Raw genomic sequence first — 25,160 nt, 5'->3', positions numbered from 1 at the left:
GATGACCTAAAAGAGGGTCCAGATGGGATGATCTTCTTGCTAGTATATTTTTTGATTTGGTGAATTCACAAATATAGACCAATTCCCTCTTTATCATGTAGAAGATGGAACCATTTGAAACAGAAGAAAAGTCAAAGCCCTTGCAGCTACACTAATGGGAGCAATATGACTGGCAGACTCACAGATTGTAGCCTTAGAATAAAGATGATTCCATATTAACTTCAGCAGTTATTTACCCAGTGCCTACTACAGTCTGTGCTGTATATAAAAGGCCACATAAAACAGCTCTGGAGTCCTTCAAGACCACTTGGGCTCAACTCTTGTCTCTGACGCAGTTCTTTAACTCTTCAAAAAAAATATCACCAAACCTCCCTGTGCCAGGAGCAACTCCCTCAGACTATAAATTGCTGGGCACTTATGAAACTACCTTGGAAGGGGGATTTTTCTCACTGGGAGTTCCCTATGTAAATCACAAGTCTTGATCACCTCCTTTCCCTTATAGAGGGAAATCATCATCAAAGAACTAAGAGTATTTTCAGCCTTGTGGGGTTGGAGTGAGATATGAACTATGTATAGGTTCATAGGATTTTCAGAGGATTTGAAATCATCTGGTCCACTATCCTCATTTACAGATAAGGAAACTGAGTCTAAGACAAGATAGATTATCCAAGTCACACATAGTGTAGGAAACTAAGCTTATTTTTAAATTTGGAGAGTTTTCTTTCAATTCTTTATATGTATATGAGGTACACAAAAATATATCATGGATGGCATAATTTTCATGAGGTGAATGATAATCTTACACTGAGACTTCTGGTTAATCACCATATCTCACAGCTGGAAAGGATCTTAGTGATCATCTAGTCTATAACTCTTACATTTGAATCCAGGTCTTTTGAGTCTAAGCCCAGGAAGCATTCCATGACATTATAGCAGCCAATCCTCAAGGAGGTATTCTTTACTATGTTTAGGGTAAAGGAGCAATCCAAACAAAATTCAAGGAGTTCACTCCAGGCATGGGGAACAGTCTATAGCAGTGATGGGCAAACTATAGCCCCCAGGTCAGATGCGGCCCCCTGAAATGTTCTATCTGCCCCGCAACATTATTCCTAATCTGATGACTACAGTGAGTAGGAAACAGTACAAGGAAACTTTGAAAGAGTTGCCTTAGAAATAGACTGACAGATGAGCATTTCCTTTTCTTTGGCCCCCTCTTTAAAAAGTTTGCCCATCTCTGGTCTATAGGAATGTATGCAAGTGGGAGAAAGTAAAGACTAGACCTGAAAATGATGAATACAGCCCTCTTGATGAAAATAAAGTCAGAGAGTAAAATAAGATCAAAAGTTACCACATAGTTTTAGTGCTGGAGGTGACCAGTGAAATCCAGTTTTATTCTGAAGATGAGGGTGTAAACACTTTGGTATTTATAAGACCAGGCATCTACATTGGGACAATAACTGGCAGCTGTGTGAAAAGAAAGCATTTAAACGATTCTTACAATTCAAGCTAGAGAGTAGTGAGGACCTTACTTAGCCAGGGTGGAGGTAATGGGTATCAGAGGAGAGACAAATGGGAGGGAACTCGTGGGTATCATGCCATATCTGAAAGTAGCTTTCTAATGCCAGCCTTTTTATAAACACCTAGGATGCAGGCATATAAAATATGCAGCTGACACTTTATAGCAAGGCTATCTAGACAGTTAATATGTCAGAAGACAGACTCAGGACTCACAAATTGATACTGGACACTTTGGGCCAAAATCAACAAAATGCAATTGAAGAGGTATAAATGTAAATTCACACACATAGGCACAAAAAATGAATTGCCCAAAAATGTTGTGAGAGATATATGGTTTAACAGTAGGTCAGCAGTTTTTGTGGACTCTTAAGTTCAGTATGAGGGGGCTGAGTTGCTAAAAAAACCCGATCACAATCTTGGGCCATGTGAATATGTGTAGCTAGTGCCTAGCAGAACTCTTATTAGGGCAGGCAAAAGAGACAGTCCCTTTGGGAAGATTTTAGAATGAGGGACACTTTAAAAATATTAGTGGCTTTTATATGTCTGTCTAAGATTTGCAAAGCATTTAATTAATCAGTCAACAGAGTTTTATGATCTGCTAGGCACAATGATACAAAAACCAAAATGAAACAATTCCTTTCCTCAAGGAGCTTATGTTCTATCATTATCTAATTCTCTACTCACCAAACCTCTGTGAGGCAGGTACTACTAATATCAGTTTTGTAGATGATGAAACTCAAGTTCAGAAAAGCTAAATGCAGACTGGCCCAAGGTGACATAATTCACAAATGTTAGAGACATAATTTGCACCCAGTTATTCCTGACTCCAAGTCTAGCACTCTTACACTTGAAAATTCTTCTCTACAAGGAATATAGGTATTTATTGGATCATAAGTCACATTAAACGTGTTACATTGAAAGCTGAGAGTCCCCATTGGACAAGAATACATGTGGCACAAACATCCAACCTAGATTAAGGCACAGACACACTTCATATGCTACCCTGGCCAGACCACATCTAGAGTATCATGTTAAGTTTGGGGGTCCTATGCTTCAAGAGGGAAATTTTTAAGATGGAAAAACTGGAGTATATTTAAAGGAGGGTAACCAAGATGGTGAACGATCTGGAAACCATGTCACATATAAGGAATGGTTGTTTAACCTAAAGGAAAATAACAGAGTCCATGACCGTTGCCTTCAAATATTTGAACAGCTGTCATTGGGAAGGGGAAACAGGCTTCCTCTTGCGTTGCTTGAGAAGACTAGACCTCATGGGGAGAACTCAAAAGGAGACAATGGAAAGAGGAACTTTCTAATAGTTGGGCTGTCCAACTGTGAAACAGACTATCTTAGATTTTGGTTACAAATGTGTTACACAGGATCCTTTCAGTGGATGGAGAGTTGGGATAGCCAGCCTGATAAGTACTTTCTAGGATTCTGAGATTCTATAATGATAAATGTGTCTGTTTTATAATTCACTCAAAAATGATAATAATATCATCACTCTTTGATCCATCCCTTCCTTGAATCTAGGATCCAAGAGATTGGTGACTTTGGGAATTGGCCAATAAAATTCTTCCCATTTCTTGGTAAAGTCATTCACTATACTTTATTCTGTATTTGTAAGTGGAAATGCATTTAGTCTTGAAAGCAGCTTTTTTTTAAAAATGAACTATTGAGTAAGGAAAGCCTGAAAAAAGCTGAATGTTCAAATTTAGGTGCAGGATTTGCTGAAGAAATTGTCTTTCTGAGCTTTAGAATCTTTGTGGAGTTGTACAGTTTAGTTTAGAAGATGCAATATCCCATAATACCTCTAAGTATCTTCAGAATTTCAGCTTTGGACTTCTTGAGAAGTTTATTTGTTTTAGGTCACATTCCAAGGACATTACCACTATACCATCATTCCCATCCCTCAGTGAGCATTTCTGTGGGCTACAATGTCATTATCGTATTCTTGGGATTTTCTTCTTCTTGCTCCTTCTTGAAGATAGAAGTTGCAATATGAGTAGCATCACATGGTTCCTAATTTGTTTTTTTTTCTTCTCTCTGTTATTTGGAGAGTATTCAGCTCCACAGAGTTTCTGAGAGGCAAATTAAGGTCATGGGAGGCCCATCATCTTGCAGTAATGCGGATATATTTATTCATTACGAAATCTCATGCTTCATTCATGTTATACTGCATCTTAATGTCAATATGCTTTCTTCCTTCCTCCTATAAGATTTGAGACATTTGATAACACTTTGCATGTTTTCTGTCCTCTATTCTTTTAATGCTTTCCAATAAAAAAAAAAAAAGAAAGCTGAGGTATCATCACATATGTTTGCCTCTAAGTACTACAAGACATAGTGCCTCATTGATTGCTCGGTACACAGATTCTATTATCCATTCATATCCTGACTCTGAAAGAGGCTTGCTTAAGAATAATATGCTGAGCAAATGGTTATGATGACCTTAGCCATTATAAGAATATCCTGCCAGGCGAGCGGCATTCTGGTAGAAGACATGTTACTCTTGTAAGAGCTTGGTCTTCTCTTCCTGATCTCCAGGTTTTTCCTTGTCTACAAATAGAGCCTTTGAAAATTTAGGACAAGCTTCCCATAATTGCTTACTCTTGAGTATGTTGATTGGGCAACCCATGTGCCGATGGCCACTTTACAGAAATGGTTACAGTAAGGAGTTGCTTGGGTTGAGAATTCTGAGAGAAAGTTATTTGCAATGTTTTCTTCACTCTGGGATTCTTCACTTATTACAGAATTTCAGAGATACAGGGGATCTCACTGGCTGTTTAACCCAGTCTTCATGCTAGCAAGATTCCTTTCTATAACATACCCAACAGATGGTCACCCATTCTATGATATAAAACTAATAGGGAGGTCTCACGACTCCCAGAGGCAGCCCAGGCAACTTTTGGATAGCTATAATTGCAAGGCAGATAGGTGTCATAGTGGATAGAGCGCTGGACTTGGCTCATCTTCATGAGTTCAAATCTAGCTTCAGAAACTTAACAGCTGGGTGACCCTGGGCAAGTCACTTAACCTTTTTACCTCAGTTCTCCATTTATAAAATGAGCTGGAGGAGGAACTGGCAAACTCTTCCAGTATCTTTGCCAAGAAAACCCTAAATGAGGTCACAAAGAGTTGTACACAACTGGACAAGTCAATAACAAAATCGCTCAGCTGTTTAATCTGACATTAAGCCTAAAATGCCCTCATGTAGTTTCTATCCTTTGTTTTTAATTCTTCCTTCTAGGGTCAAACAGAATGAGTCATGTACTGCCTCTATGACTTTGGGCAAGTCACTTAACCTCCTTTTATTCCCTAGTAAAAAATGAAGGGTTTTTGTACTTGAATTCTGAGGGAGGTCCCTTCTAGCTCTGATTATATTAGTACTGAGGGCACTTGAGGGCAGGGACTGGTGCTGCTTTTTTTTTTGTATCTCCACCATTTAGCACAGAGCCTGGTACATAGTGACCACTCAGTAAATGCTTGTTGATTGATATATGCTCCTGTGGGAAAATATACTTCAACCTAAAACTGATATTTTAAAAATCGATCCGCAGATAGTTTGGGTTTTTTTTGAGTGTTTTTGGTCATTCCTAGACCCCCGAGGAGATGCACTGAACAATGGGCAGAGATAAGGCATAGATATTCAGAGGCTTAGATCTATGGAGTGAAAACTTTCCTAACTACAGCCCCAGCTTTCTATGGTAGCTTATGGTTGGCAAAAACTCTGCTCAGAATCCCATGAACTAAGGAGTAGAAATAGATTTCCATCTTAGAGAAAGAGGAATTGAGAAGTTAAGTAAGTGAAATGGCTTCCATTTCAGGTTTTGTCAGGCTATAACACTGAGGCTGGGATCCTTTCGCTTCATCCAGGCTGTCCATCCAGCTCACAAGTAGACCATTCTGTGGCTCTCTTGACTCTGAACATTTCTGTGATTCAATGAACATATTTGCCCAGGAAGATTTCTGGGACTTTGTTTTTGCCTCTCGTATCCTCAGGATTTAGCACAGTCCCTGGCACATAGTAAGCACTTTATGAGTGCTTACTAGCTCTTAACAGGAGGCTCTTGACTTTATTATTATTATTATTATTATTATTATTATTTATTTATTTTTATTTTGAATATTTTCCCATAGTTACATGTTTCATGTTCTTTCCCTCTCCCCCAAGCCCCCCTAACCCCCTTTAGCCGACGCACAATTCCCCTGGGTTTTACATGTATCACTGATCAAGACCTAATTCCATATTATTGATAGTTGGACTAGAGTTATTGTTTAGTGACTACATCCCCATCAGCTCATGTGTTCAAGCAGTTGTTTTTCTTCTGTTTCTCCTCCCACAGTTCTTCCTCTGAATTGGTTAGTTTTCTTTCTCATAAGTCCCTCATCTTTGCTCTGGATCATTGCATTGCTGCTAGTAGAGAAGTCTGTTATGTTCAATTGTACTACAGTGTATCAGTCTCTGTGTACAATGTTCTCCTGGCTCTGCTCCTTTCACTCTGCTTCAATTCCTGGAGGTCATTCCAGTTCACATGGAATTCCTCCAGTTCTTTATTCCTTTGAGCACAATAGGATTCCATCACCAACAGATACCACAATTTGTTCAGCCATTCCCCAATTGAAGGGTATACCCTCATTTTCCAGTTTTTTGCCACCACAAAAAGCGCAGATATAAATATTTTTATACAAATTTTTTTCCTTATTATCTCTTTGGGGTATAAACCAAGCAGTGCTATGGCTGGATCAAAAGGCAGACAGTCTTGAGGCTCTTGACTTTAGACCTTGTATTAGGTGTGAGATTGAGAAGCTTTCTGCTATGCTAAGATCCCTGTGAAATCCTGCCCCTTAATGTCCTGAGTGTAAAGGCAATAAGTTTTTCAATGCTAATGTTTTTCTTTGGAAGCAACTAGGTGGTTCAGTGGATTGAAAGCCATGTCTAGAGATGAGAAGCTATAAGTCCAAATTTGGCCTGTGACCCTGGTTAAGTCACTTAACTCCCATTTGCCTAGCCCTTACCACTCTTCTGCCTTAGAACCAATACATAGTATTGCTTCTAAGATGGAAGGTAAGGGTTAAAAAAACAAATAATGCTTTACATTTGTGGAACACTTTTGTCACTTTCAAACAACAACAGTAGTGATGACAATAATGGCTAACATTCATAAATGACACTTTACAATGAGCGAAGCATATAGCACATTTTGAGGCTGATGGGTGACTTAGTAGATGTAGAAGCAATAATATCAAACTCAAATAGAAATGGATCGCCATGGGCCACATATTGACTTCAGAAACCACAAATTAACATTTTCTATGTTGTATTGTATTGTATTTATTTATTTTATTAAACATTCCCCAATTACATTTAGTAATGGACCATTCTAGAGTCAGGAAGACCTGAATTCAAATCCAGCCTCTTGCATTTTCTAGCTGGGTGACTTTTGGCAAGTCACTTAAGTTCTGTAAGACTTAGTGCTTCCTTGATTACTCTTTATACAGACCCCATTACCCATTTATATATTCTGACTCTCAAAAAGAGTCCACTTACAGAATAAATGCTGAGCAGATGGTATGAGGGTCTTAGCAACTATGAAAACATTCTTCCGGTCAACTACTGAACAGTGGCATTCTGGTAAGAGAAACATTTGCCCTTATGAGAACTTGGTAAGTTTTTCCTGATTGCCAACTGTCGACTTGTCTATAAATGGTTGCTTAAATCTCAGCCTCAGTTTCTTTCTCTATAAAATGGGGGTAACAGTGGTACCTACAGGATCATTGTGAGAATTAAGTAAGATAGCATGTGTTTGCAAACATGAAAATTCTACATATAAGCTAGCTATTTTAATTATCTCAGTGGGAAAAGTTTCCATTCTTATTATCTCATCCAACTCTTTGAGTAAATTATGGGGAATGTAAACATAGACACACTATCCCCATTTTACAGATGAGGACCTTTGTCGTTTGTTCATTTCAAAAGTGTTTTGGGGTTTTCTTGGCAAAGATACTGGAGTGGTTCACTGTTTCCTTCTCCAGCTCATTTGACAGATGAAGAAACCGAGTCAAAGAAAGTTAAGTGGCTTGCCCAGGGTCACACAGCTAGGAATTATCCAACTCCAGATATGAACTCTGGTTTTCCTGACTCCAAGCCTGCTGCCCTATCCACTGGGTCACCCAGCTGCCCAGAAAGGAAGCCTAGAAAGGACTGGCAAGTTAGGGGCATAAAGAAGGACAGCTGGCCCAGAGCCTTTCCATCAAGCCATACTGGCAACAGGCAGGCCTTTACCTTTTCAAACTAAGGATTAAGAAATGGGATTTCCTTCTATTCGCTGACCCTTTATACCACATATAGAATGCTCTGGTTATTTTAGTTCATCGCCTTCTTTCTAAAGCAGGATATTGCTTTACTCTGAGGGACTTTGACTAGGGGATGTCTGCTGTGAATAAACTTTTATATAGAAACAGTAAATCTGAGGACCTGCTCCTCTACACTCATGACCTGGTTTCTTGACATTTTCTGTAGAAGCAAGGCTCATTACAAATCATCTCTGCTCTTGTAAAGACAGGAAACAAAGTCCACTCTGCTCTAGGTCATGGGGTCTAGAGAAGAAAAGGCTTAGTAAGGACATGATTGCCATTTTTGAGTATCCATATGGTTGTCCTGTGGAACAGAGATTAGATTTGTTCTACTTGGCTTCAGGGGGTAAAAAGGAAAATTAAAGAGAGGTAGATTTAGATTTGGGCAGCTAGGTGACATAATGGATAGAATGACAGCCCTAGAGTCAGGAAGACTCCTCTTCTGAGTTCAAATCTGACCTCAAACACTTACTAGCTGTGCAATCTGGGATAAATCACTTAGTCTTCTTTGTCTCAGTTTCCTCATCTGTCAGATGAACTGAAAAAGGAAAAGGTGAACCACTCCAGTATCTTTGCTAAGAAAACCTCAAATAGAATCATGAAAAGTCAGACGTGATTGAAAAACAAAACATAAAAAAGATTTAGGTTTGGTGTCAGGGAAATTGTTCTCAAAATTAGAGCAATTCTTCAGGCAGATGCTGGATAACTAACCGTATGTTTAGAATTTTGTAGAGAGGATGCGGGTTCAGGTGTGGGCTGAACTGAATAGCCTTCCAGCTCTAATATTTGGTGATTCTATGAGGATGTTTCCTATTTACGTTATATTATTGTGGGCAAAAGCAAAATACCATTTTATTGGAATCGTGTCTCTGTTTTGTTTTTTTTTTTAATTAAAAATTATTTAATTAATTAATTTTGAATTTTTTTCCCCATGGTTATGTGATCCATGTTCTTTCCCTTCCCTTTAACTCCGCCCCCCCCCATAGCTGACATGCAATTCCACTGGGTTTTCTCTGGTTTTATTTGTTCATAACTTCCCCATATCTGACCTATCCAAATCCCACCCATTTTTCATTTTCTTTCAAAAAACCTTTCGTGGCCTTTTAGGTCCTCACAAATCTCCCCTTCTTAACTTCTACACACTAATATTTCTCTATTGTGCACCTCAGTACGATCCAGTTTCTATTATCTATTATTATCTTTTTTTAAAATTTTAAACCCTTAACTTCTATGTATTGACTTATAGGTAGAAGAGTGGTAAGGGTGGGCAATGGGGGTCAAGTGACTTGCCCAGGGTCACACAGCTGGGAAGTGTCTGAGGCCGGATTTGAACCTAAGACCTCCTGTCTCTAGGCCTGGCTCTCAATCCACTGAGCTACTCAGCTGCCCCCATCTATTATTATCTTTTAAGTTAACCATCTTCCCAACTAGCTTACCAGCTTCTCAAGGGCAGAAACCATATCATAAGACCATTTAGGTTCTTTAGTTCTGGATTTAGTTCTGGAAAGAGACCTTAAAGATCTCGTCTGACCCTCCTCATTTTTACAGATGAAACCGAGGTAAATAATTCATCTAAAATCACACAATCAACAAATAACAGAGTTGTCCGGATACCAAATTCAGTTCTCTCCCTGCACCATGCTGGATGAATAGTAAATGCTCAATTAATACATGGTTGATTTTTACCCATTTATTTCCATTATGAGAAGGATACTGCAGACAAGGACATTGCCTTAGCTGGCAAGAGGTTGACTACGCCTGGTCGAAAGTCCACAGTCAGAAACGAGACTGGGCTCTGGGTAAATGTAGACGGGTCATTTGGCTGACGTTACACAAGACCCAGCCACTGGCTGACATTGTACTCCTCATCAGTTGTTCAAAGGGCATTCTGGGTCATAGGTGCCAGTAGATGAATGGAACAGACAGACATGCGATTTAATCCACATTTGGTGGGATCCTAGCCTCCTCTCCTTGACCTTCCTTTTATTTGGTGAAAATTAGCCCATATAGCACTTTTTAGTTTTACAGAGTACCTCTTGGAGGAAGTGGTGTGGGGTAATGGAAAGAGGAATGAATTTGGAACCTGAAGAACTCTGTGTCTTTCCCATGCCTCTTTACTCCTCCAGAAACCTTGGACAAATCATTAAACTTTCAAATTTGGCCTCAGTTTCCTTTTATGTAAAATGAGCTGGTTAGACTAGATGACCTCAAAAGTCTCTTCTAACTTTAAATCTAATGTCTTATGATTTCACAAGTTCAGAAATAATACCCAGATAGCATTGGAAGTTGGGGTTTCCCCGTAGCAAAGGAGAAAATAGCCAGGTCTCCCTTTTATCAAATTCCCCAAGAGCAAGAACACACCTAGTTGTGACCTTCAACATGACAAAAGAAGTACTAGCACACACTGTTATACTATCCAGAGCCAATTATTTCAGTGCATTTGCCCTATACTCACTTAAAAAAAAAAGTATTCTTTCTAAAAAAGAGAGAGAGAGAGATTAGATCATTGATGTTGGGAACTACTTAGCTAATCTGAATCCTGGTCTCTAGAAAATAGACTGCAGAGTTGTCCAATTTTATGCCCCTGATGGGCATCGGGCAGAAAATTCTTTTCCCATAAAAGTCATTGATGGAAAGTTGAGGCTATTAGCTCTTGCCAGAGCCAAATCCTGTAGTTTTCTTGTAATGCCAAAGGATTACAGTGAATAGTTATAATTAAGATGCCTTCGATGTAGAAACACATTTAAAAGCTTCCCCTTGTATTTATTACTCTGCTTCTGTAAATGGGGAAAGCCTTTAAACTGGCCTACCCAATAGTATATAAATCATTCCTTAGGAGGCAGTGGACAACTGTGGGAAGCGTGCTGATTTGGAGTCTGGAAGGTGTAGGTTCAAATCCTGGCTTTGCTCCTTATTCCTAGGACAAGTCACTTACCCTTTCCAAGCCTCAGCTTCCTCATCTGTAAAATGGGATGGGGAGGGGGGAAGTGAAACTAGAGGACCCTTGCAGCTCTAAGTCTGTGAATTAAATTCTGGCCATGATGGCCCACTTGTTATTCCTTGAACAGAGCCTTCTATCTCCCAACTCCATGCTTTTGTATAGACAATTCCTTGACCCTCCCCCCCCATACTAGAATGTTCTCTGTCTTTACTTTTGTTTCTCAGGATCCCTAGCTCCTATTTCATTTTTTAAATTTAATATGCCATTTTAGAACTTAAAATGATATAGGATAAAAGTTTACAGGTTCATATTCCATTCTCCTTTTTGGGGGGATAGTGAAAATTTTGCATTTGATAATTAAGTTCAAAAGAAAAAAAGAAAATTTCATTAAAAAAAAAAGTCCAGTTCAGATGCTCCTTCCTCCTGCCCATGGTCTTTCCTGCTTCCCTGTTTTTACTCCTGGCTTTCTACAATTTACCCACCATACGTATTGTACTTACTTTGTATAGAATTTGTATTTACTTATCTATGTATGTGGGATTCCCCTACCAGGATGTAACCTTCCTGGAGACTAACACTGCCACAGTTTTATTTGTATCTCTACTCCCTAGTACAGTCCCTGCAACATCCTAGGCATTTTAGAAATGTTTTGCTGAATTATTTTAAATTGAATACTAGAACGAGATAATACATATATTAGATAGTCTGTTTGTAGAAAGGATAATACATTTTTGGCAGGAAGGAATCTTAAAGGCTTTCAGATCCAACCCTCACATTTTAGATGTCGCAAATGAGACTGAAATGACTAAACAGCAAAAAAAGATGTCTAGAGATATAGATATTTATCTTTATCCATAGCTATCTCTATCTATAAAATCTCATTTGACCCTCCCACCTTTGCAAGGTAGGTGCTATTATTACCCTCATCTTATAGATGAGGAAACTGAAGTTCAGACAGGTTGAGCCACTTGACCATACTTACACAGCAAGGAATTACCTGAGTCAGGATTCAAACTCAGGTCTTCCTTTGCTATGAACTAGCTGTGTGGTCTATGGGAGTCCTGTTAATTGCTCTGGACTTTGGTTTCCATCTCTATAAAATGGGGATAGAACCTGCCTTTCTCCACTGCATAGGATTCTTCCCAGGGGCAGAGGATCTTCCCAACAATCCTGTCAGAGTAAACGCTATTATTATTCCCATTTTCTAGATGAGAAATTGAGGCAGAGAAAGGTAAAGGAGCTTACTTGCCCAAGGTCACACAGCTAGTGTCTGAGACCATACATTGAAGCTCAGGTTTTCCTGTCTTAAAGTCTAGCACTCTTATTTATGACACCACCAGGCTGCTTCAGAATGAGGTGTGTGAAATGAAGAAGCAAGTCTCAGAGGTGCTCCATCTTATCATTTCCCATGTCACAAACAGAATTAGTGCAAAAACAGATACCTCTTCTATCAAATCATGAGTGTGGAGGGGTAAGGAGAAGGAGGAACGAGGAGTCTTATGATTTCCTAGAGTCTTAAGTACCAAAGTCAGGGTTAGGGATGGCTAGAGATGTTCCTGGGTTAATCCCTAAATAATGGCGGCTCACCCTCTTGGCTGCTCTTGGGTCTTGCCCTGGGAATAGAGGGCAGTTCCAAAAGCCAGCGCAGACATCAGTTCTGATGGAAATAATGCCTCTGTGCCATGGCCTTTCCCTGGATCTGGTGACATGTATGAAATGAACCCGAGTTCCCACTTGTAGAATTACCTACAATGGAAATTTGAAAATGCATCCATTATTCACAGAACCATTGGCAATGGAGCTGAAAGGAGACCAACATTTCTCCAGAGGGGAGATCCGTAGGAGAGGGGGGCCTGCAAAATTCTTCTCAAGCAATTAACATTGTTCCTAGGGCCTGCAATTAAGGGATTTAACCAAAATCACAGTGTAATTGAGAATTGCACCCTGGACTGTTGGGGTTGTACTCTGCCGTCTCTGACTTTTCGTTCTTTCCATGATTTGTAATTATTTAATTAGGGCTCTGCTTTACAAGATAAACTCATCAGCCCATTATGCAATTTAAGCCTTGAGTGGTGACGTTGTCACCACAAGTTAAGGTTTCTTCTCCTTTGTGAATTGCCCACAAGTTTTCTGGGTAATTATGGTAAGGTTGGTTATCATAGACCAACCAGAGGATTTATGGCTATGATAGGATCTTGGCATGTTCAAAACCATATTCCGGGCGTTCCTCAGATAACTCCTGTGATTCCACTTTTTAAGACTGAGCCCAGGATCACGTCTTGCCAAATGAGGGCCAGTGAGCCTTGTGCAGGAAAAATTCCATCCTGTGTAGTTTCCGAGAAAAGCCCAACATTCTGGGTCAGGCTCGTGGGTTGCTCAGCCTCCCTGCCTTTGGCAAAACCATAGTGGCTGCTCTTATTTTCCCCTTGGCATGTCTGATGAGAGGGCTTCCCATCCTCAGTTGCTGCTCTTCCTTCCCTCCATCTCCTCAACCAGGATGGTCTTCCCATGGGGAAGTTGCACGGGCACAAGGAACTGATTTGAGCATGCACAGAAGATCGACTGCCAGAGGGTGCCTGACATGACACACCATTGACAAATACACATTCTCCTTTGTTAATACCTGTGAAGGCCTTCATAACAGGCATTTCCAGTTTCTTCCTCACGATCACCCAGCAGCTGCCCTGGGAGCCTGCTGCCTCTGAAAGGCCAGTCATGGGTGTCAGCAAATTGTTTTCCCATTTGTGTGGACACTTTCTCATCAGGCACATGTGACCATAGCCTCGATAAAGGTATATATTTCATTGTCAACTCAATTTGACTTTTAAGGGTTGGTCTTTCCTTTGTTCTTCCTAAAGGAGTTCTTCCCAGTAGATAGAGTATTGGACTTGGAATCCAAAAGATCTGGGTTCAGATTCTACCTCAGATGCTTGGTAGCTGTATGACCTTGGTCTCATTCATCCATCTATAAAATGTAAGGAGAGTGGGCCAGATGGCTTTTCAGGTTCCTCAGAGCTCCAGATTTATGTTCCTAAAAGACCAGATGGGTTAGTGATCAAGCGTCCACTTAAGGGGAGATCCTGCTTCTTAAAGTCTACATATCACTGTTATTATACCTTTGAAATTAGGTTTGTTTCATTAGCATTCTTTCTAGGAAGATCTGTTTGCCAGTCTACTTTTCCATGCCAGGCTATCTATTCTTAGACCAGCTATCTAAAATGCCTCTTGGGATAAAATTTGGGACAGAGAATGGGGTCCATGATTTCTTCTGTGGTTGGAACTCAGCCATGCAGACTTGTATTTTCATGAAAAGACCAATAAGATGGATCACAAGGAGGGTGGTCCAGGGATCCAGTTATCCAGGCCAATGGCAGCTTATATTTGTGTGTAAAGGAAAGTTTTAATGACATGGTTATAATAGAGGCATAATGATGAGTGTGTCCCTAGTGATGTCACTGTCACTTGAAAGCAATATGTGCACACCCAAGATGTTTGGGTGGTTATGGAGTCAAGTATGATTTGTATTCCCTTGTAAGATGAGGTAGGAAGATTTAAGTGCTAACATATCAAAGGATGAATGAATGAATGAATGAACATTTATTTAGCACTCATTGTTTGTTCTCGCCATACAAAAGGAAGACAGTCCTTAACCCCCAAGAAGATGACTCCATGTAAGAGTATTTAAGAGGAGAAGTTTCTTGATCTGGGATGTCACAGGGTTGATGGTGAATAAAGCCACAGGCCAATAGATAGTAGTGTGGATGTGACTATTATTCAGAAGGCTGGAGGAATAATATGTGGAAGTTGGAGGGAGGGGGGAAAGATGAAAATGGCTAGAGCACAGAATGGTGAGTAAGATTTGTTGTTATTCAGTTGTTTCAGTCACATCCAACTCCTAGTTCCCTCATTTGGGTTTTCTTGGCAAAAATATTAGAGTGGTTTGCCATTTCCTTCTCCAGCTCATTTTACAGATCAGGAAACTGAGGCAAACAGGGTTAAATAATTTGCCCAGGGTCACATAGCTAGTTAGTGTCCAAGGTCTTCTTGACTCCAGGGCAAGTGCTCTATTCTCTGGGCCACCCAACTGCCCCTGAAAAAGTAAAAAGACGCCTGAGGATTAACGAGAGATGGGAAGATGAAGAGGTTAGCGAATTTGAGTTGAGACATAAGTTCAAATTGTATCTCCATTGTTTCCCATCTTTGGTAACCAAGGACCAATCTCTTCATCCCTCTGATGGAATCAACTTACAAATTAAGTTTCCAATGAATTGCCACCATGCTAGGATTTAATCAAGAATAAGTGACAGGCATAGAAAGGATAGACCATAATGTAACAAATTTACATTATGTCAACAAAAAAGGAGAGAAACATTATCATTCATTCCATTCCCTCAGATGTTCAAAGTATCTTTGAAGGCTTCTTGTTTTTGTTTGTATTCAGACTTGTGATTTCTTCTGGGTGGCAGGACGTCCCAGTGTGGAAATATCCTCCACTAATTCAGATCAGTAACTCACTTGATAACTTATGGGCTTAGAGAACTGCCTGGAACAGTCAAGAAGTAGCATGCTCTGGTGGTATGTATTATAGAGAGGACTTCAACTCAGGTCTTTGTTGCACCCAGAATGATCCTTAGTGAAAAATAAGGCTTCTAATCCATCTATCCTAGAAAAGGATGTTGGTCCAAAGAATAGTGTAGCATGTGTAAGATTTAGTGTTTTTTTAAAGAGGTATTTGGATGCCTCTGGCTGGGGATTTCTATCTTTCAACAATTATTTATTAAATCCAATATGATGGACACCAGAGGCACAAAGACACAAATTAAATAGTCCCCTTAAGGAGCTTCCATTCTATTGGAAGTAATAATAAGTAAAAATAAGTACACATATTAGTAAATTCTCTACTCTTTTTCCTCCTCTCTGTCCTTTCCTCCTTCTCTATTTCCTTTTCTCCTTCCCTCCCTATATTTGTCTTTCCCTTCTTTCCTCTATCTCTTTCTCTATTACCTTCTTTCTTTTTCATCTGTCTGCCTACCCATTCATCTGTCCATCCATTCACCTATCATTTCTTTCTTCCTTCCTTCATCTATCTTATCTATCTTTCTACCCATCCATCTACTTGTCTTTTCATCTATCTGTTCACCTACCTATCATCTTTCTATCTAGCAAACATCTATCCATCCATCCACCCACCCACTCACTCATCTATCAATAATCTACTTATCATTTATATCTTCATATCTTTCTTTAGCTGTACCTACCTACCCATCTATATACCTACCCACTTATCTATCCCTACATCCACCTGTGTATCACCTTTCTATCTAGCATCTATCATTCACCTATCCATTCATTTACTGATCTATCATCTATATGTACCTATCTTTCTATCATCTGTATTAGATCTTTCCATACCTCCATCTACCCACTTTTCTGTCTTTCTTCCTTTTTCTTCTTTCTATGTGTCTCTCCACACATACATATATATGGTAATATCTGTGTTTATATTTGGAGCAGATTTATGATTTCATTAGAATAGGTACTTTCCTAGGAGGAAAATCTTTTTACTACTATAGATCAATATCTACTTTACATTTAATAAGCTTAGAGAATTGCCTGAGACACCGAGAGGTGACATAACATATCTAGGACTATATAGCCAGTATGTGTCTAAAGGGTCCAGAAAAACTAGAAAGTCTAGAAAGACTCTTCAGAGCAGCCATCTATCCACTCTTCCACACTGGCTTTTTGTATGTACAGGATACAGACAATAAATGCAAAGCAATTGAAGGGGCAGCTAGTTGACACCATGGATGAGCATCAGGCCTGGAGTTGGGAGGATCTGGGTTCAAATCCAGCCTCCAAAACGTCCTAGATATGTGACCCTGAGCAAATCACTTAATCCTTTTTCCTAGCCCTTGCCCATCTGTCTTTGAGATGTTACTAAGACAGAAAGCAAGAGTTTTAAAAAACAATTAATTGGGATGGGGGAGGCCCCAGAACCTGGAGGGATCATAAAAGATTTCATTGGAAGAAGGAGATCTTGTACTGAACTTGGAAGGAAGCTTGGAATTGTGAGACATTGATAGCAAAAGGGAATATATCCCAGACTTGGGGATTGGTCTGTACAAAGACATGAATTTAGGAGATGGAAAACTATGTGTGAGGTCATATGAGTCTATTTCCCTGTCTTTCTATAGAGATAAATACTAATGGATTTTATTTAAACGTGGATGTTATCTAATAGGCCCTCTTCTATCACCCAGGAGGTTGATATTTTCCTTACATCTCTTTTTTTAACCCTTACCGTCCACTTTAGAAACAATATTTTGTATTGGTTCCAAGGCAGAGGAGGGAGCATTGGGGGTTAAATGACTTGCCCAGGGTCACATAGCTACAAAGTGTCTGAAACAAGATCTAAAGCCAGAATTTCCTGTCTTTAGGCCTGCTTCTCAAACCACTGAGTCACCTTGCTGCCCCCTTTCCTTGCATCTTTTGGTGGCTCATGATAGCTGAGTTTTGTCAGTAAAGCCCAAATGGCTCATTAGCTACAAGGCCAGGAAGCATGGTTAGTTGGGCTGCCCAAATGACCTTCAAGCCCTTAGAACTATAGAGAAGGGAAAGGGGGGGAGCATTCAATTATTCTCTCTCCTGCATCAAGCTACAAATAATGAGCACTTCCCTGGGCTTTACAGTAATTAAGAGAAATTATAGCATTGGATATAAAAATAACCCCAAGGACAACTGATGGATGTGTTGAACCACCAGCTTCCTCCATGTGTTCACAAGGTTAATCCTTGTTAGCTCAGGGAACATTAAGTCTCTGCAAAAAAGGGTTGCATGTCCACACATGTTTTGGCATCTACCCACACACTTGTGTAAGTCAGTACATCAGAGCCTGGACAGCCGTGGTGCGTGCGTTTGTGCTTCAGTGAAACTGAGCAAACAGATTCCAGAAAATGGTCTCATAAAGGTGAGCAATGGGAGCTTATACCCCCTCCAAGCCGATTTTATTTTTCTGTAATTTCTTTATGGTCCATTTCATAGAAATGGAAATCCTCTTCCATTCACCATTTCATATTCTCTCTCTCTCTCTCTCTCTCTGTCTCTCTCTGTCTCTCTCTCTCTCTCTCTCTCTCTCTCTCTCTCTCTCTCTCCCCCACTCTCTGTCTCTCTGTCTCTCTCTCTGTCTCTCTCTGTCTCTCTCTGTCTCTTTCTTTCTCTTTCTCTCTCTCTCCCTCTTTCTCTCCCTCTCCCTCTCTTCTCTTGACAACATTTCCATCCTATCGTTTGGAATTATAATCTTGTGCATTCTTTGGTAGGTGTGTCTCTTCACCAGGAGGGAAAATCCACTCCATCATTTCGCTCTTTTCTGATCAAATAAAGTTGAGACATGCCAGTCTGTGCCTTAAGTTGATCTAATTGTGTGCAGATACATTTTCTACAGTGGAAATTGTCAGAGATAACTAATTAACCACAGGAGCAAATTGGCTATGGAAACCTGGAGGAGCTAGCCTATGGAAAACTTGGGGAGGGCATGCCTTTCAAAGTGGCTCTGTTATCCATTAAAAGAAGGTGTTTCTGTGGCGATCGTGCCTTCAGAGCTTGGTGTAGACTAGGGAATTTGCTCACATAGGGGTCCTGGCACTGCCCACCTCATCAGAACCTCCTAAAACAGTTCAGCACCAGCCTGAGGGCAACTTGTTGACAGAAAGAAGCCAGTTCTGAAGTAAAGGACTGGAACATGACACTCTAATCTTAACTTCTTTTTCTTCTTCTTTTTTTAATTCCGATCTGGCTTGGCATGTTCCCAAGCCCCACATAATGGCAAACTTCCTTTCCTGAAGGGGATTCCTATTATAACCTAGGTCTAACCTAGCTATGAAGGTTACTGCCTAGTAGGGTGCCCCAAGCCCTCCCCTTAAGAGTGAGTCAGCCTAACATTTTTAGACCCGAAGAGTGTTTGTTGGAGGGTTCTGGTCCTTTGAAGATGGTGATCGGGCACACTTTCAAAATAAATCCATTAAAGGGGTGTGTCTTCTTTTCCATTCTACCTAGGGATAGTACAGGTGCTGATCTCTGGGGGAAGGGCAGGGTGGGGCAAGGAGGAGTTAGCTATTACTTGGGATGATACAGGAGGAAATATAGAGCAAGGACTTCTGGATCTCACCTGCATGGTTCAATGTGGAAGAACATTGATTCTAGAGACAGTGACAGGATTCTCAGTTTCCTCATCTGTAAAATTAAGGTGTTGGAAAATAGATGACCTGTGCAGTTCCTTCTGCCTCTAGAACTAGGAATTTATGGTCCTGTGATTCAATAATAATACTTTCAAGTCTACAGAGTAATTAAACTGGAGGCAAAAACCACCTTAGTTTATATCCTTCTGTTAGCTGTGTGATCCAAGACAAGTGCTTAAACTCCCTGAAACTCTCTTTCCTCATTAAAATGGAGCCTGTAAAAAAAAAAATACCTGTAGAGTCTGCCTCACAAGGTTGTTATGAAGCTGAAATGAGACGGCAATAAAGCTCTTTACAAATCAGTCATTCAACGAATGTTATATGCCCACCGTGTGCCAACCTCCAGGCAAATGAAATAAAAAATTAAATAATCCCTGCCCTCAGGAGGGAGCTGACTTATACACATATAAGTGTACAAACTATAAAATGCTTTATAAAAGCTATTGCTATTACTATTACTATGGCATGTTTCTCTTACTGGATGACTTGATGGCTCTTTGAAACTTTGTAATGCCAAGACTCCACCGCCCCCATAAGCACCCCCTTTCTCCATCGGCAAACTCTCTGGATTGTTGGGACCTATTTGGTTCTTTGACACTGCCAGAATCCTCTCTTTTCTGGCTTAGGACTGAGGAACGCAGTCCGCCAGGGAAAAAGAGCTCTAGAAGGTCAAGTCTATGGGTGTGCAGATAGAAAAAGAGTATGACAGCATGCCTGCAAAGGGAAAATGCAACAGTTTGGTGATGGCAATAGGCCTCAGGCTGTGGCATTCCAAGCTTCTTGGAGTTTTCCAAATCCTTATTGCCAATTTTAATGAAGAAGACAGAATCAAACTGGCAAAAATAAAGAAAAACTATATGCAGTGCTTACTAGGAGAAAAGAACTTTCCTAGGCCCTCAGGGAGGTATAAAGCTAAGATATGGTCTCTTAAAAATCTAAAGGATGGATTAAAGCTACCAGAAACCAATATAACCAGAATATACAATAGTCCATGACAAGTGGAGTAGATCATTATATTGGCCTACTTTGCTGTCTCTGAATACAATACTCCATTTCCCACCTTTGCTCTGGCTCACCCCCATTTCTGGAATGTTCTCCCTCCTAGAATTCCTGTTGGGTTTTTTTAAAGACTTAACTCAAATACCACTTTTTTGCCCCTTGAGACTGGGCATTCTCATCTGTTCTAGGCTGGAATTTTAGTAGCCACTCATAAACACCATCCCAAAGTTGACCGGCATGGCTCTTGACCTGCTCCATTTCTGACTTGGGCTAGTTTGCCAGGCCTTAGGCAGTCTAAGGACCCTTCCCACTTTGGGGGATTTATCATATTGGTGACAGGTCTAGTGTGGATACCAAGACCGCTTAGGTCAATGCAGTTGAGAACTCCTGAGTTCACTAGCCTTCCATGTTACTGTTGTTTAGTCGTTCAGTTGTGTCCAACTCTTTGTGGCTCCGTGGACCCTAGCTCATCAGTACCATCCATGGGATTTTCTTAGCAAAAATACTGGAGTGCTTTGCCATTTCCTTCTTTAGTAGCTTAAGGCAAACAGTGATTAAATGACTTTCCCAGGCTCACACAGATATTAAGTGTCTGAGACTAGATTTGAACTCAGGCCTTCCTAACTCCAGGTCCAGCACTTTATCCCCTTGCTGCCTCAAAACCTCTTCAGTTGCAGAAGTTAAAGATGTGCTAACAAACCCAGCTTAAATATTTCCTTCAGCAGTATAGGCCTTTCCCCATCTCCCCTAGCTATTAGATCCTTTCATTCAGAGATTACCTTTCCCCTACTCCACAAATATCTTGTATGGACTCATTCATTTACATGTTGTTTCTTCCACTGGAATATAAACTCCTTCAGGGCAGAGACTGCTCTTCCTTTTCTTTGTATCTCTAGAGCTTGGCACATAGCAAGTGTTTAATAAATGCTTATCATTAGAGAAGTATCCATCCAAGTGCTATGTTTGAACTGAGTGGGGAAGTCACTATTGATGGGGGCTCAGGAAGGTAGCATTTGAATTGGATATCAAAGTGTAATGTGGAAGGACAGCTGGGTGGCTCAGTGGATAGAGAACCAGGCCTAGAGACAGGAGGTTCTGGTCTCAGATACTTCCTAGCTGTATGACCTTGGGCAAGTAACTTGACCCCCACTGCCTAGCCATTTCCACTCTTCTCCCTTGGAACCAATCCGTAGTACTTATTCTAAGATGGGGTGTAAGGGTTTGGTTTTTTAAAGAGTAATATGCAACCCTTTAAGTTGTAGTCAGAATGCTGATCTGCCTTGGTAGCGAGCGATTCTTTACCTAGGCAATCTCCATACTAAGGTCCATTCCCTATCTCTACCTCTATTTCCATCCTTATTAAAAAGTGTCCAGAATGAGCTTCTGAGAAAAGATGATTCAAAGAGCCAAGGACATGGAAAACCTACCAAGGACTGGTTTAGGATGTGAAAAGAAAACAAGTGAGCCCATGCTTGGTGTGTCCTCTCTCCCTGGCCACCTGGGACACTCTGTAATCCCCAAGTGGTTTATGCAAAGATACAGAACTATTCAAATGGCAAAGGAAGGGGAGATGGGAGATTTCAGGGACAGGAAGCAATTGAAACAAAGGCAAAGAAGCTACCCAATCTGGATGTTTTCAGGGATCCAGAAGCAATCTGGCTTGACTGGAGTAGAGGGTGTGATGGAAGGTAACGTGAGATAAGTCCTCAGAAGGTAAGATTATGGAGGACCTTGAATGCTGGGCAAATGAGTTTGAACTTAATTTACTAGGCAATGGGGAATTGCTGGCTTCTAGCACCATTGACCAAATAATGCTTATTAGTTAGCCCTTTGCACCTACTCAACGCCCCACAGATGTGTATAGAACGTTCGATGTATGCCTTGGCTTAAAGCCCTATCACTCACGTAGTTACCTTCATCATATCAGCAGATTTTTATTCCTTTCTTCATGGACCTTTATTTTGGCCCCTTGGGGGAGGGTTCCTTCGATATTGCATTAACCCAATCTTAGATGCCCCTGAAAAGGTGGGTTTGTTGGACTCCATCTGCTACAAGGGAGAATGAATCAATTTTTCTAATGTGTCCATCCTGCTCCCAAAAGTTATTTCTATTTTTATTTTTTTTTTTTACTAAAATGATTTAAGGGTGGATGCATCTGCTGGGTCGAAGAGAGAGACAGAAGTGAGAATTGCATTGTGTCTGTGCCCATGCTTTGCTTTCTCCTGCCTAGGTTTTTCAGCTTTGCTATCTCAGGATACAATGAGCTTATGAAAAGACTTGGCTGAAAAAGTGCTATAGACACACCAAATGAGGGAGTGTGGTTTAGTGGATGGAGAGCCAATCTTGAATACAAGGGGCCTCCTTTTAGACATACTGGCTGCGTGATCCTGGGGATGCCACCTAACCTCCAACTGCCCTTGGCAACTCTCATCTCTTCTAAGTTGCATATCATTTTCCCAGTTTGCTTTGATAGGGGATATTTCCCTATCAGGGAACCCCTCTCCCAATGAAGTCAAGATAAAGTAAGAGTAGTTTGTCAAGGAAGGTATACCCCACCTTTTGTAGATGGCCATTTACATTTTAGTGCTTTGAAATCTTTTATAAAGTGATTATTATAATGAATGAGAGTGGTTTCTATTACTTATTACCTATGTTTTTAATGCAATTAAACAAATATTGACTAAGTACCACTGATGTAAGATTTGATAACAGATGCTACTGTTTACAATAAAGTATGTGTAGGGGAAGAATAAAAATGATAACTGACATTTCTATAGTGCCTTCAAGATTACAAAATGCTTTAGATACGTTATCTCGACAATTGGTTTAAATGTCTTCCAGCATTCTAAGCGGTGATTAGAAGTCTAGATTTGAAGGAGCAGTATTAATATTATTTTATGAAACTAATCACTCATTTCCTACAATTTATGGGACGTGCGCATCATTCAGCTGAGTTGGTGGCAAACTTTTTTATATAAAATGGATCTTATGGTCCTCTTAACTGCCATGATAAAATGAAGAATAGTTTCCCCTATGACAAGTCTCCCAGTAAAGCAAATTGGACCAAGAAGCTAAACAGTAGGGCCCTACCTCCTTCAGCATCTCTTTGCATAGGAAAAATATTCTATCATACTTCAGACTTTGTACCCTATGAAACACCTTCCCTTCTTCTCTTAGCTCATCATCTTGCCTATAGCCCCTGGACCAAGGGAATTCCTCCCTACTGTAGCTACAGCTCTGGGAACTTTGATTGCCCCCCTACCCAAAGTCTCTTTATCTGAGGTTTTACAGTAATGAATTGAGCTTAGTTGCAGTATCATTCAGCCAATTAGTGCTCTGATTTAGGGAATAATTTATTTCAGCTAGAAAATTGTTGAAGTTTGAAGCTCTGGGTTAGAGCAAAGAAATAAGTTCCTTTTGTGATATCTGTTCATTCACTAGTCTATCCGTTATATCTCTGCTACGGTAAGAGAATGCCTGTGTTTGTAGCCCTCAGATAGGCTCCAGTTGATGTCCTATGAGTGGATGGACAGCTTTGGAGCTCAGAAAAGAGCAAGTAGGAGAAAAAGCAAGTCTTTCCCCCAAAACGAAATTTTAAGATATTGGACAGTCGCCCTTAACCCAGTGTCTCATGCTTCTATAACTTTCACTGCTAGGGGCTGTCTATCTTGGATTATTTGCTTCTTCCATCTTTGATCTACTCAGTAAGAATAGTTTCTGTAGGATAAATTAGACATCGCCTTGGTAGCAGAGTCTTCTTTATTTGATTATATGCTGGATTTAGTAGGTTGGTATAAACTCAGTTCAGATGTTGCACCATTAAAAATACAATCAAGTTTTTTTTAACCCTTTCCATCTTAGAATCAATGCTATATATTGGTTCTAAGGCAGAAGAGCAGTGAAGGCTAGGCAATGAGGGTTGTGACGTGCCCACAATCACACAGATAGGAAGTTTCTGAGGTCATATTTGAACCCAGGACTTCCCATCTCCAAGTCTCTATCCACTGAACCACTTGTCTGCCCCTAATCCAATCAGTTTTGAGAAGTATAAAAGGCAGAAAATTATAATGGGGGCAGCTAGGTGGCTCAGTGGATTGAGAGCCAGGCTTAGAGATGGGAGGTCCTAGGTTCAAATATGACCTCAGACACTTCCTAGCTGTGTGACCCTGAGCAAGTCACTTAACCCCCATTGCCTAAGCCTTACCACTCTTCTGCCTTAGAACCACTACACAGTATTGATTCTAAGATGGAAGGTAAAGGTTTTTATTTTAAAAAAAAAAAAGAAAGTTATAGTAAAGGAAATTGGGGGGGGGGAATTTAATTTAATTTATTTGGAATATTTTTCCGTGGTTACAAGATTCATGTTCTTTCCCTGCCCTCCCCCCACCACTCTCCTGTAGCCAATGTGCAATTCCACTGGGTTTTACATGTGTCATTGATCAAGACCTATTTCCGTATTATTGATATTTGCACTAGGGTGATTGTTTAGAGCAGTGATTCCCAAAGTGGGCGCTACTGCCCCCTGGTGGGTGCTGCAGTGATCTATAGGAGCGGTGATGGCCACAGGTGCATTTATCTTTCCTATTAATTGCTATTAAAATTTTTTTTAATTAATTTTCAGGGGGCTAAGTAATATTTTTTCTGGAAAGGGTGGCGGTAGGCCAAAAAAGTTTGGGAACCACTGGTTTAGAGTCTACATCCCCAATCATATTTCCATCAACCCATGTGATCAAGCAGTTTTTTTTTCTTGTAAAAGAAACTTTAAATAAATTCAGATGTTTGGTTTCATGGGAAGAGTATTGGATGGGAGAGTCAGAAGACTAGATTTGAGTTCCAGCCCTGCCACTTAATAGCTGTGTGATCTTGGGCAAGCTTCTTAACTTTTCTGAGCCTGGCTTTTTATCCTTAAAACAAGGATGGTGATTCTTCCCACACTGGATCAATGTGAGGCAAGTGTTTCATTTGTTTATGTCTTGTCTCCCCTCATTAGAAAACTCCTTGAGAGGCTGTCTTTCCTTTCCTTTCCTTTCCTTTCCTTTCCTTTCCTTTCCTTTCCTTTCCTTTCCTTTCCTTTCCTTTCCTTTCCTTTCCTTTCCTTTCCTTTCCTT

The 25,160-nt window shown here is 40.3% G+C and overlaps 1 protein-coding gene across 1 annotated transcript in view; it reads left to right on the top strand.

Annotated features, from left to right (window-relative positions):
• The first annotated feature begins 17,564 nt into the window (after positions 1-17,564).
• Positions 17,565-25,160, top strand: part of BDNF (brain derived neurotrophic factor) — a 24,571-nt gene continuing 16,975 nt past the window's right edge. The window contains 3 exon segments of the mRNA XM_044681241.1: positions 17,565-17,642; positions 17,644-17,697; positions 17,700-17,786. Of these exon segments, the coding sequence (XP_044537176.1) occupies positions 17,565-17,642; positions 17,644-17,697; positions 17,700-17,786 (219 nt within the window).

The sequence above is a fragment of the Gracilinanus agilis genome, chromosome 6 (genome assembly GCF_016433145.1).
Source record: "Gracilinanus agilis isolate LMUSP501 chromosome 6, AgileGrace, whole genome shotgun sequence".
Taxonomy (NCBI): domain Eukaryota; kingdom Metazoa; phylum Chordata; class Mammalia; order Didelphimorphia; family Didelphidae; genus Gracilinanus; species Gracilinanus agilis.
This window is presented reverse-complemented; position numbering and strand designations above follow the sequence as displayed.